This window comes from Heterodontus francisci, chromosome 23 (genome assembly GCF_036365525.1).
Source record: "Heterodontus francisci isolate sHetFra1 chromosome 23, sHetFra1.hap1, whole genome shotgun sequence".
Lineage (NCBI taxonomy): Eukaryota > Metazoa > Chordata > Chondrichthyes > Heterodontiformes > Heterodontidae > Heterodontus > Heterodontus francisci.
In genome coordinates this window covers 2,456,608-2,468,645 of record NC_090393.1, presented here as the reverse complement: position 1 = coordinate 2,468,645, position 12,038 = coordinate 2,456,608, and the positions used below count along the sequence as shown (strand labels likewise).

Sequence of the window (12,038 nt, the reverse complement as noted above, 5' to 3'; positions counted from 1 at the left end):
CGCACCAAACAACATGAAAAAAGGAAAGAAGGTACCAGCCCTTCGCTTTGCAAGCTGGAACGTCAGAACTATGTGTCCTGGCCTGTCGGAAGACCTTACACAAATCAACGATTCTCGGAAGACCGCCATCATTAACAACGAGCTCAGTAGACTCAATGTGGACATTGCAGCACTTCAGGAGACTCGCCTCCCCGCGAGTGGCTCTCTAGCAGAGCAAGACTACACCTTCTTCTGGCAGGGCAGGGATCCTGAAGAACCAAGACAGCATGGAGTGGGCTTCGCCATCAGAAACTCCTTGCTCAGCATGATAGAGCCTCCCTCAAATGGCTCGGAACGCATACTGTCCATCCGACTGCTCACCACCTCTGGTCCAGTACACCTACTCAGCATCTATGCTCCAACACTCTGTTCCGCACCTGAAGCTAAAGACCAGTTCTATGAACAACTCCATATCATTAGCAGCATCCCCAACACCGAACACCTATTCCTGCTGGGGGACTTTAATGCCAGGGTTGGGGCCGACCATGACTCATGGCCCTCCTGCCTTGGGCGCTATGGCGTTGGAAGGATGAATGAGAACGGGCAGAGACTGCTTGAGTTGTGTACCTATCATAACCTCTGCATCACCAACTCGTTCTTTCACACTAAACCCTGTCACCAGGTTTCATGGAGGCACCCAAGATCACGTCGTTGGCACCAGCTAGACCTCATTGTCACAAGGCGAGCCGCCTTAAACAGTGTTCAAATCACACGCAGCTTCCACAGTGCGGACTGCGACACCGACCACTCCCTGGTGTGCAGCAAGGTTAGACTCAGACCAAAGAAGTTGCATCATTCCAAGCAGAAGGGCCACCCGCGCATCAACACGAGCAGAATTTCTCACCCACAGCTGTTACAAAAATTTCTAAATTCACTTGTAACAGCCCTTCAAAACACTCCCACAGGGGATGCTGAGACCAAGTGGGCCCACATCAGAGACGCCATCTATGAGTCAGCTTTGACCACCTACGGCAAAAGTGCGAAGAGAAATGCAGACTGGTTTCAATCTCATAATGAAGAGCTGGAACCTGTCATAGCCGCTAAGCGCATTGCACTTTTGAACTACAAGAAAGCCCCCAGCGATTTAACATCCGCAGCACTTAAATCAGCCAGAAGTACTGCACAAAGAACAGCTAGGCGTTGCGCAAACGACTACTGGCAACACCTATGCAGTCATATTCAGCTGGCCTCAGACACCGGAAACATCAGAGGAATGTATGATGGCATGAAGAGAGCTCTTGGGCCAACCATCAAGAAGATCACCCCCCTCAAATCTAAATCAGGGGACATAATCACTGACCAACGCAAACAGATGGACCGCTGGGTTGAGCACTACCTAGAACTGTACTCCAGGGAGAATGCTGTCACTGAGACTGCCCTCAATGCAGCCCAGCCTCTACCAGTCATGGATGAGCTGGACATACAGCCAACCAAATCGGAACTCAGTGATGCCATTGATTCCCTAGCCAGCGGAAAAGCCCCTGGGAAGGACAGCATTACCCCTGAAATAATCAAGAGTGCCAAGCCTGCTATACTCTCAGCACTACATGAACTGCTATGCCTGTGCTGGGACGAGGGAGCAGTACCCCAGGACATGCGCGATGCCAACATCATCACACTCTATAAAAACAAAGGTGACCGCGGTGACTGCAACAACTACCGTGGAATCTCCCTGCTCAGCATAGTGGGGAAAGTCTTTGCTCGAGTCGCTCTGAACAGGCTCCAGAAGCTGGCCGAGCGCGTCTACCCTGAGGCACAGTGTGGCTTTCGTGCAGAGAGATCGACTATTGACATGCTGTTCTCCCTTCGTCAGATACAGGAGAAATGCCGTGAACAACAGATGCCCCTCTACATTGCTTTCATTGATCTCACCAAAGCCTTTGACCTCGTCAGCAGACGTGGTCTCTTCAGACTACTAGAAAAGATCGGATGTCCACCAAAGCTACTAAGTATCATCACCTCATTCCATGACAATATGAAAGGCACAATTCAACATGGTAGCTCCTCATCAGAGCCCTTTCCTATCCTGAGTGGTGTGAAACAGGGCTGTGTTCTCGCACCCACACTTTTTGGGATTTTCTTCTCCCTGCTGCTTTCACATGCGTTCAAATCCTCTGAAGAAGGAATTTTCCTCCACACAAGATCAGGGGGCAGGTTGTTCAACCTTGCCCGTCTAAGAGCGAAGTCCAAAGTACGGAAAGTCCTCATCAGAGAACTCCTCTTTGCTGACGATGCTGCTTTAACATCTCACACTGAAGAATGCCTGCAGAGTCTCATCGACAGGTTTGCGTCTGCCTGCAATGAATTTGGCCTAACCATCAGCCTCAAGAAAACGAACATCATGGGGCAGGATGTCAGAAATGCTCCATCCATCAATATTGGCGACCACGCTCTGGAAGTGGTTCAAGAGTTCACCTACCTAGGCTCAACTATCACCAGTAACCTGTCTCTAGATGCAGAAATCAACAAGCGCATGGGTAAGGCTTCCACTGCTATGTCCAGACTGGCCAAGAGAGTGTGGGACAATGGCGCACTGACACGGAACACAAAAGTCCGAGTGTATCAGGCCTGTGTCCTCAGTACCTTGCTCTACGGCAGCGAGGCCTGGACAACGTATGCCAGCCAAGAGCGACGTCTCAATTCATTCCATCTTCGCTGCCTTCGGAGAATACTTGGCATCAGGTGGCAGGACTGTATCTCCAACACAGAAGTCCTTGAAGCGGCCAACATCCCCAGCGTATACACACTACTGAGTCAGCGGCGCTTGAGATGGCTTGGCCATGTGAGCCGCATGGAAGATGGCAGGATCCCCAAAGACACATTGTACAGCGAGCTCGCCACTGGTATCAGACCCACCGGCCGTCCATGTCTCCGTTATAAAGACGTCTGCAAACGCGACATGAAATCGTGTGACATTGATCACAAGTCGTGGGAGTCAGTTGCCAGCATTCGCCAGAGCTGGCGGGCAGCCATAAAGACAGGGCTAAATTGTGGCGAGTCGAAGAGACTTAGTAGTTGGCAGGAAAAAAGACAGAGGCGCAAGGGGAGAGCCAACTGTGTAACAGCCCCGACAAACAAATTTCTCTGCAGCACCTGTGGAAGAGCCTGTTACTCCAGAATTGGCCTTCATAGCCACTCCAGGCGCTGCTTCACAAACCACTGACCACCTCCAGGCGCTTACCCATTGTCTCTCGAGATAAGGAGGCCCAAAAGAAAGAACTAATCACTGCCTGTCAATCATACGGCAGAGGGGCGGAGTCAGGACCCCACCTGTCAATCATACGGCGGAGGGGTGGAGTCAAGTCCCCACCTGTCAATCATACGGCGGAGGGGTGGTCAGAGTCCCCGCCTGTCAATCATACGGCAGAGGGGCGGAGTCAGGTCCCCACCTGTCAATCATACGGCGGAGGGGTGGAGTCAAGTCCCCACCGGTCAATCATACTGCGGAGGAGTGGAGTCAAGTCCCCACCTGTCAATCATACGGCAGAGGGGCGGAGTCAGGTCCCCACCTGTCAATCAGACGGCAGAGGGGCGGGATCAGCGTGAAGCGTCATTCCGTCAGCACGCCTACCCGGAAGCGGCGTGTGCGCGGCGGCGGCCGGACGGTCCCGCCTCCGGCTCTGAGGGGACTCGCTGGGCTGCGGGTTGTTGGTTGTGGAGACGGAGCGGCTCGGGTACCGGGTCCTGAGGCGCTGGAGCTGCAGGGCCGAGTGAGCGAGGATGGGCTCGATGTTTCGCAGTGAGGAGATGTGTCTGGCCCAGCTCTTCCTGCAGGCCGCCTCGGCCTATGACTGTGTCAGCGAGCTGGGGGAGGCCGGCCTGGTGGAGTTCAGAGACGTGAGTCCCGCTGAATGACTAGCAATCCCCTCACTGACCAGCAATCTGCCGACTAACTAGCAATCCTCTCACTGACCAGCAATCTGCCGACTAACTAGCAATCCCCTCACTGACCAGCAATCTGCCGACTAACTAGCAATCCTCTCACTAACTAGCAATCCTCTCACTGACCAGCAATCTGCCGACTAACTAGCAATCCTCTCACTGACCAGCAATCTGCCGACTAACTAGCAATCCTCTCACTGACCAGCAATCTGCCGACTAACTAGCAATCCTCTCACTGACCAGCAGTCTGCCGACTAACTAGCAATCCTCTCACTGACCAGCAGTCTGCCGCCTAACTAGCAATCCTCTCACTGACCAGCAATCTGCCGACTAACTAGCAATCCTCTCACTGACCAGCAGTCTGCCGCCTAACTAGCAATCCCCTCACTGACCAGCAATCTGCCGACTAACTAGCAATCCTCTCACTGACCAGCAATCTGCAGACCAGCAATCTGCGGCTAACTAGCAATCCTCTCACTGACCAGCAATCTGCCGACTAACTAGCAATCCTCTCACTGACCAGCAATCTGCCGACTAGCAATCCTCTCACTGACCAGCAATCTGCCGCCTAACTAGCAATCCCCTCACTGACCAGCAATCTGCCGACTAACTAGCAATCCTCTCACTGACCAGCAATCTGCCGACTAACTAGCAATCCTCTCACTGACCAGCAATCTGCCGACTAGCAATCCTCTCACTGACTAGCAATCCTCTCACTGACTAGCAATCTGCCAACTAACTAGCAATCTGCCAACTAACTAGCAATCCCCTCACTGACCAGCAATCTGCCAACTAACTAGCAATCCCCTCACTGACCAGCAATCTGCAGACTAACTAGCAATCCCCTCACTGACCAGCAATCTGCCGACTAACTAGCAATCCCCTCACTGACCAGCAATCTGCCGACTAACTAGCAATCCCCTCACTGACCAGCAATCTGCCGACTAACTAGCAATCCCCTCACTGACCAGCAATCTGCCGACTAACTAGCTATCCCCTCACTGACCAGCAATCTGCCGACTAACTAGCTATCCCCTCACTGACCAGCAATCTGCCGACTAACTAGCAATCCCCTCACTGACCAGCAATCTGCCGACTAACTAGCTATCCTCTCACTGACCAGCAATCTGCCGACTAAATCCTCTCACTGACCAGCAATCTGCCGACTAACTAGCTATCCTCTCACTGACCAGCAATCTGCCGACTAAATCCTCTCACTGACCAGCAATCTGCCGACTAACTAGCTATCCCCTCACTGACCAGCAATCTGCCGACTAACTAGCTATCCCCTCACAGACCAGCAATCTGCCGACTAACTAGCAATCCCCTCACTGACCAGCAATCTGCCGACTAAATCCTCTCACTGACCAGCAATCTGCCGACTAAATCCTCTCACTGACCAGCAATCTGCCGACTAACTAGCTATCCTCTCACTGACCAGCAATCTGCCGACTAACTAGCAATCCTCTCACTGATCAGTAATCTCCTGACTGACTAGCATTCCTCTCACTGACTAGCAATCTGCTGCCTAACTAGCAATCCTCTCACTGACTAGCAATCTGCTGCCTAACTAGCAATTGTCTCACTGATCAGTAATCTGCTGACTAACTAGCAATCCTCTCACTGACTAGCAATCCTCTGACTAATTCGTAATCCTCTAGCGATCCTAGTAACCAGTTTAAAGCATCACCATTATTATTTAATCTATAAGGTGTAATTGTATAATAAATAAAGTGATTTAATCTAGTAGGCATTACTACATATTTAATCTGTAAATTTACTGGATTGTAAGCTGTTATTTAATGAATACAGTATAATTTATAAAATTTAATCTATAAAACATTACTAAATAATCTAAGATGTAACAACAAATACACAAGCGATTCCTATATGCTGTATAAGTTGTGTTAATAACAATGTTATTAAATATTTAGTGTTTACTATGTAAGGAGTAATGCTAAAGTGCTATTCAATATATGTAACAATAACAGTTTCTGATTATAAATGGCAAGTTATGCTGAGATGTGTGCTTTAAATTACTCTGTGATTGTTGATTATATTGGGGTTGGTTCCACTCAAGTCTATTGTAGTTGTCGAAAGCCCTGGAATTGCCAATCTGTTGGTTGAATTGCGACTTCAATATTTTAATTGTAGGATGTACTATTTAAAAAAAATCTCTGGCTACTGGTGTTTTCTTTACATGTTTAAAAGGTTGTTCAAACAGAAGGTACTGTATGCTGTGAAGTAACTATGGAGAAGTGGTTAAAATGATCTGGTTGAAGTAGACTGCAGTTTCACAGCCTAGCTAGATGCTATAATAAAAAAAACCAGAAAATGCTGGAAATACTCAGCAGGTCTGCCAACATCTGTGGAGAAAGGAACAAGAGTTAATGTTTCAGGTCGCTGACCCTTCATCAGAATTCGTCTAGCTAGATGCTGCTAGTTTACTGTTGTAATAAAATTGAGAGATCAGTACTGTGAGTGGTCACACACAGATAGAATTTGTGTGAATGATTCAGAGCAACACAGGAAAGAACTTTCGGAATGTGCCTTAGAACTTTGAAGCTACATAGAATCATTGACTAGTACAGCACAGAAGGAGCCCATCAGATCAGCACTGGCTGTTTCAAGGAGCAATCCAGTTACTGCCACTAACCTGCTCTTTCGCCATATACCTGCATATTTTTCTTGTTCAAGTATTTATTCAATTTCCTTTTGAAGGCTACTAATGTTGAATCTGTTTCTACCACCTTATCGGGCATTGCAATCTAAATCCAAACCGCTTGTTGTGTCAAAAAAAAAGGTTTTTCTTCATGTTGTCTCTGGTTCATTTGCCAGTCACCTTCAATCTGTGTCCCCTAGTCCTTGTACCGTCAGTTAATGGGATCAGCTTTTCTTTGTCTACCTGTCATAGCTAAACCTGTCATAACGTTGTACACCTCGATCAAATCTCCCCTCAATCTCCTTTGCTCCAAGGAGAACAACCCCAACTTTTCCAACCTAACCTTGTAGCTAAAATTCCTCATCCCTGGAACCATTCTGATAAATCTCCTCAGCACCCTCAAGGACCCTCACATCCTTCCTAAAGTGTGGTGACTAGAATGGGATGCAATACTCTCGTTATGGCCTAACCAGAGTTTTATACAGGTTCAGCATAACTTCCTTGCTTTTGTACTCTATACCTCTATTTATGAATCCCAAGATCCCATATGCTTTGCTAACAACTCTCAATATGACCTGCATAAAGATCAATGCAAATGAACCCAAGGTGCCTCTACCCTCCATACTCTTTAGAACTGTACCATTTAGTCTAAGTTGCCTTTCCCTATCCCGTCTGCCAAAATGCATCTCTTCACACTTCTCTGTATTAAATTCCACCTGCCACTTGTCTGCCCATTCTGCTAGCCTATCTATGTCCTATTGCAGTAGATTGGTATCATCCTCGCTGTTTGCCACACCTCCAAGTTTGGTACCATTGACAAATTTTGAAATTTTACTCTATATTCCAATATCCACGTCATTTATGTATCAAAAAAGCAATAGTCCTAGCACAGAGTTTGGGGAACACCACTGTCTACCATCTTCCAGTCTGAAAAACAACTGTTTACCATGACTTGTTGCTTTCTGTGCTTAAGCCAATTTTTAAAAATCTTTATCAGTAAATCTCTTCTGTACCCTCTCCAAAGCCTTCACATCTTCCTAAAGTGTGGTATCCAGAATTGGACGCAATGCTCCAGCTGGGGCTGAGGTAGAGTTTAAATAGGTTTAGCATAATTTACTGGCTTTTGTACTCTGTGCCTCTATTTATAAAGTCCACGATCCCGCATGCCTTATTAACTGCTTAGTGAACAGATTCTGTTACCCTCAAAGACTTGCGTACAGACACTGCTAGGTCTCTTTCTTCTTTAAAATTGTACCATTTAGCTTGTATTATCTCTTTTCATTCTTCCTATCAAAATGTGTCACCTAAGTTTATTGCGTTGAATTTAATCTGTTATGTGTCCACCCATTCCACCAGCCTGTCTTCCTCTTGAAGTCTGTTGTTATCTTCATTGTTTATTACACTTCCGAGTTTCATGTCATCGGCACATTTTGAAATTGTTTCCTGTTCCCCCAAGTCCAAGTCATTCATGTATATCAAAAATAACAGTGTACCTAGTACTGAACCCAGGGGAGCTCCACTAAATCCAGGCCGAAAACAGCCATTCAGTATAACTCTTGGATATGCACTTGAAGTGCTGTAACTTACAGGGCTATGGACTAAGCTGGCACGAACACGATGGGCTGAGTGGTCCACTTTGCCAAAATTCTTTTCTATGCTTCTTTGTTACTCTGTTTTCTATCCCTTGGGCAATTTTGTAGCCATGCTGTTACTGAAAGAGAATCTATATAGCACCTTTCACAACCTCAGGACATTCCACATTGCTTTACAGCCAGTAAAGTACTTTGTAAGTGAAGTCACTGTTGCAGTTTAGGAAACGTGGCAGACATTTTGGGCACAGTAAGATCCCACAAACTGCAACATGATAATACTAGATAATTTTTTTTTGTGATGTTGATTGAGGGATAAATATTGGCCAGGACACCATGGATAACTCCCTGCTCTGCTTCAAAATAGTGCCGTGGGATCTTTTATGTGCACCTGAGAGGTCAGAGAGGGCCTTGCTTTAATGTCTCATCTGAAAGAGAGCACCTCCGACAGTGCAGCACACCCTCAGTACTGCACTGGAGTGTCAGCCTAGATTTTGGTGTTCAAGTCTCTGGAGTGGGACCTTCTGACTCAGAAATTAGAGTCACATCTGTTACAACAGAGCCATATTCCCTTTGATCCATGGGCTTCAATTTTGCTAACAAGTCTAAAAACTGTTTCAGTGCCTTTTGAAAGTCAACGTACACAATGTCAGCTGCACTGCCTTCATTCCCCTTTCTGTTACTGCAACAAAAACCCAATCAAGTTAGCCAAACACAATTTTCCCTTAACAAATCTGTGCTGGCTCTCCTTGATTAGTCCAAGTTGGTCCTAGTGGCTGTTAATTTTCTCCCAGATTATTGTTTCTAAAAGCTTCCCCACCATCGCGTTAAACTGGTTGTCCTGTAATATTCATGTTTGTCCTTATTACAATTTAAGTACATTCTGCAATAAAAATATTGAAGTCACAGTTTGACCCACAGTGGCAGATCCGGGGCTTGCAATTGATGCATTAATACTGCTGTTTAGCAGTCATGTCTCCGAGAATAACTTGTCATTTCATAACCAGAAAATGTTATATAATGTAAACCTCAACAATTCTCATTCTTAATTTTTAAAATGTTGGACATTCTCTCCCTCTTGAAAATGTTTTGTCGCCAAACTAATATTTTAGAGTCTTTGCAAATTTGAATTTCTAAACGCAGAAGTAATTAAATTTTTATGGTATTGAGTAGTAAAAGTTTACACTGCATTGTGCAATGCAGATTGTATTTTCAAAATGTGATGTGGTTGGGAGTATTTTCAGGCAGTCTGAATTGTGTGGTTATTGAAACTCTCATCCACTGCGAGCATCTGGGAGAAGGCTTTTTTAAAGAAACTTTTAAATAATTCTTCCATTTTCTATAAAGTAGAATTGTTAGTAGCAGATCTGGTCAGTAATTCAATTACATTGTATCATCAGTCTTACTGCTGACTGGATGACGATTCCCTTGCCCGTCTTTAAAAAAAAAGCTGCAACTTTATTTTTGAATTAAATGTCAGATTTTAAGTGTTTTAGTGAAAAGGCAATGTTTAGTGTAACTTATGCTCCTGGACTAAGAGTCAAAGCTTGCATCGAGTGTACTTTCAGCTGAATCACAGTGCAGAATCTTTACTGCTGTGTTGTCACATTCCCATTTTCCACACCAGTGACCCTCCTTGACTGAGACTGTTAGGGTGAGTTTTGTGCTGTAGTTTGACAGTCTGTATGAACTCAACAAAGAATTAGTTCAACTTGGTGCATGTAGAGAGAGCTGGCTTTCCTTCCACCAGTTTGTACTGGTCCCAGAATCAAGGGGATCGTACTGGGAGCCATTATATAAGACCCACGATTGAAGCTATTAAATCTCTGGGAACATTTGAGTCTAAATAACTATTTGGAGCCAAATTTAATGAAATGTCACATGTCAAATGCCACGTATGTGTTGTAGATCACTGCGAGGATATCTCGGTGCCAACTGGAAAAGCTGCTCGTTTTGTAGTACTCCAGTGCAAAACTGGGTAGTTACTGTGCAGGCTTCAGATAGTTGGCTCGAGTGTATGCATATGTATTTAGTGCATGTAAAATTGCATTGATATGAGTGTGTATAAAAGTGTATTGTCATTTGTGCACTGCAGAGATAGGAGATAAATATCTAAGCAAATACATCAGGCAGATTAACGGAGCAGTCAGGAGTTGTGGTCAGGTTTGTAAATGAAGATGTTTGACATCTCTTGCTGCTTGTTACGATGGTGGCTGTTTCACAGCACACATTTTCTATGAATGTGTGAAACTTTTTACTGCACTAGAATATGGGTGAAAGGTACTTCCCTGCCCCCAGGTGCTGTCCCTCGTCTTCCCTGAGGTACAGAACAGCATTTTCTCCAATGCTTAGCAGACCGGTCCCTTACACCTCATGACACCACACACCAGAAGAAAGAATGAATTAGCATTTCTATAGCACCTTTCATGACCTCATGATGACTCCAAATGCTTCACCGCTAATTTATTTATTTTTTATTTATTTTTATTTCGAGATACAGCACTGAAACAGGCCCTTCGGCCCACCGAGTCTGTGCCGACCAACAACCACCCATTTATACTAACCCTACAGTAATCCCATATTCCCTACCTATACTAGGGGCAATTTACAATGGCCAATTTACCTATCAACCTGCAAGTCTTTGGCTGTGGGAGGAAACCGGAGCACCCAGTGAAAACCCACGCGGTCACAGGGAGAACTTGCAAACTCCGCGCAGGCAGTACCCAGAATCGAACCCGGGTTGCTGGAGCTGTGAGGCTGCGGTGCAAACCACTGCGCCACTGTGCCACCCGTTCTAATGAAGTACTCTTGAAGAGTAGCAGCACTCAGTTTGCACACAGCAAGCTCCCACAAGCAGCAATGAGCTATTGACCTGAATAATTTGTTTTAGTGTTGCTGGTTGAGGGATAAATATTGACCTGGGCACTGGGGAGAACTCCGCTGCTCTTCCACTAGTGGCCGTGGGATCTTTTATATCCACCAGAGAAGCCAGATGGGGCCTCGGTTTTTAGCGTCTCATCCGAAAGACTTCTTCAGTATTGCACTGTGAGCAGCAACCTGGATTATAGCAATGTGGATAGGACCAGTAACCCGTTGGAGTGGATGGGGGATGTTTTAGGCTGTGCATCCCATGTTATTGCTCATTCTTTAACCCAGACACTTAAAGTAACATTTTTACACCGCAACCTTGTTCTAAAGACGTGGAGTTGGGATTGATAGCTGGGGTGGGGGTGGTGGTTGGAATTTTACAGAATGTTGCTCTTGGGAGATTAATTGGATGGAGTAAAGTCCCTGATGGAATGGATGGCACACGGTGTGTGGGTTAACCAGCTAAGAGCTCTTTTTGTCTTTCATACTTCCCTAATTCAGTCTGAAAGTTGAGGTTGCTTCATGTGTGAGCTGAATATTCCCAGCTCTGCAAACTGGTACAGTGATCTCTCTCTCTCTCACTCTCTGCAACTGAGAGCTCACAAATCCTATTTAAATAGTTACTACACTATCAACACCATGTTGAGAAAATAAGGCTACTGAACTAGGAATTCAAAATAATTCATCCAATGGCCAAAGTTAAGAATGTTCTGGTGTGACTAGATGCTTCCCATTTCAGATACTCGGACCGGGCACTTGTATGGTCACTGAGATCAGTGATTGAGGCGCTCGGTGGCTGCAGCTCTTAGTGATTGCCCCTCCCTCAGCCCCACATCCTCGAACATTTCTGCACCTGATTATTTTAAGATGGATTTTATTTTAAGATCTCCTGTGGCATTTCTCCCATTGAGTTGGAAGCATTGGTGCATTATTCTCTTTGCAAGTGGCTGATGTGTGTCCTGTTGATGGCCTAATTGTAACTTTCCCAGGTCAGTTTG

At 45.9% G+C, this 12,038-nt stretch overlaps 1 protein-coding gene across 4 annotated transcripts in view; it reads left to right on the top strand.

Moving 5' to 3' along the window:
* The first annotated feature begins 3,594 nt into the window (after window positions 1–3,594).
* The window catches only part of LOC137382518 (V-type proton ATPase 116 kDa subunit a 2-like), a 91,767-nt gene continuing 83,323 nt past the window's right edge, over window positions 3,595–12,038 (top strand). For 3 of the 4 annotated variants that reach the window (XR_010977213.1, XM_068054500.1, XM_068054499.1), the window contains exon 1: window positions 3,596–3,876. Coding sequence is in view for 3 of the 4 variants with exons in the window: in XM_068054500.1 (XP_067910601.1) it covers window positions 3,760–3,876 (117 nt within the window). In the remaining variant the exon portion in view is untranslated. Of the gene's footprint in view, window positions 3,877–12,038 lie in introns of all 4 variants that reach the window. The other variant, XM_068054501.1, reaches the window with a different exon arrangement.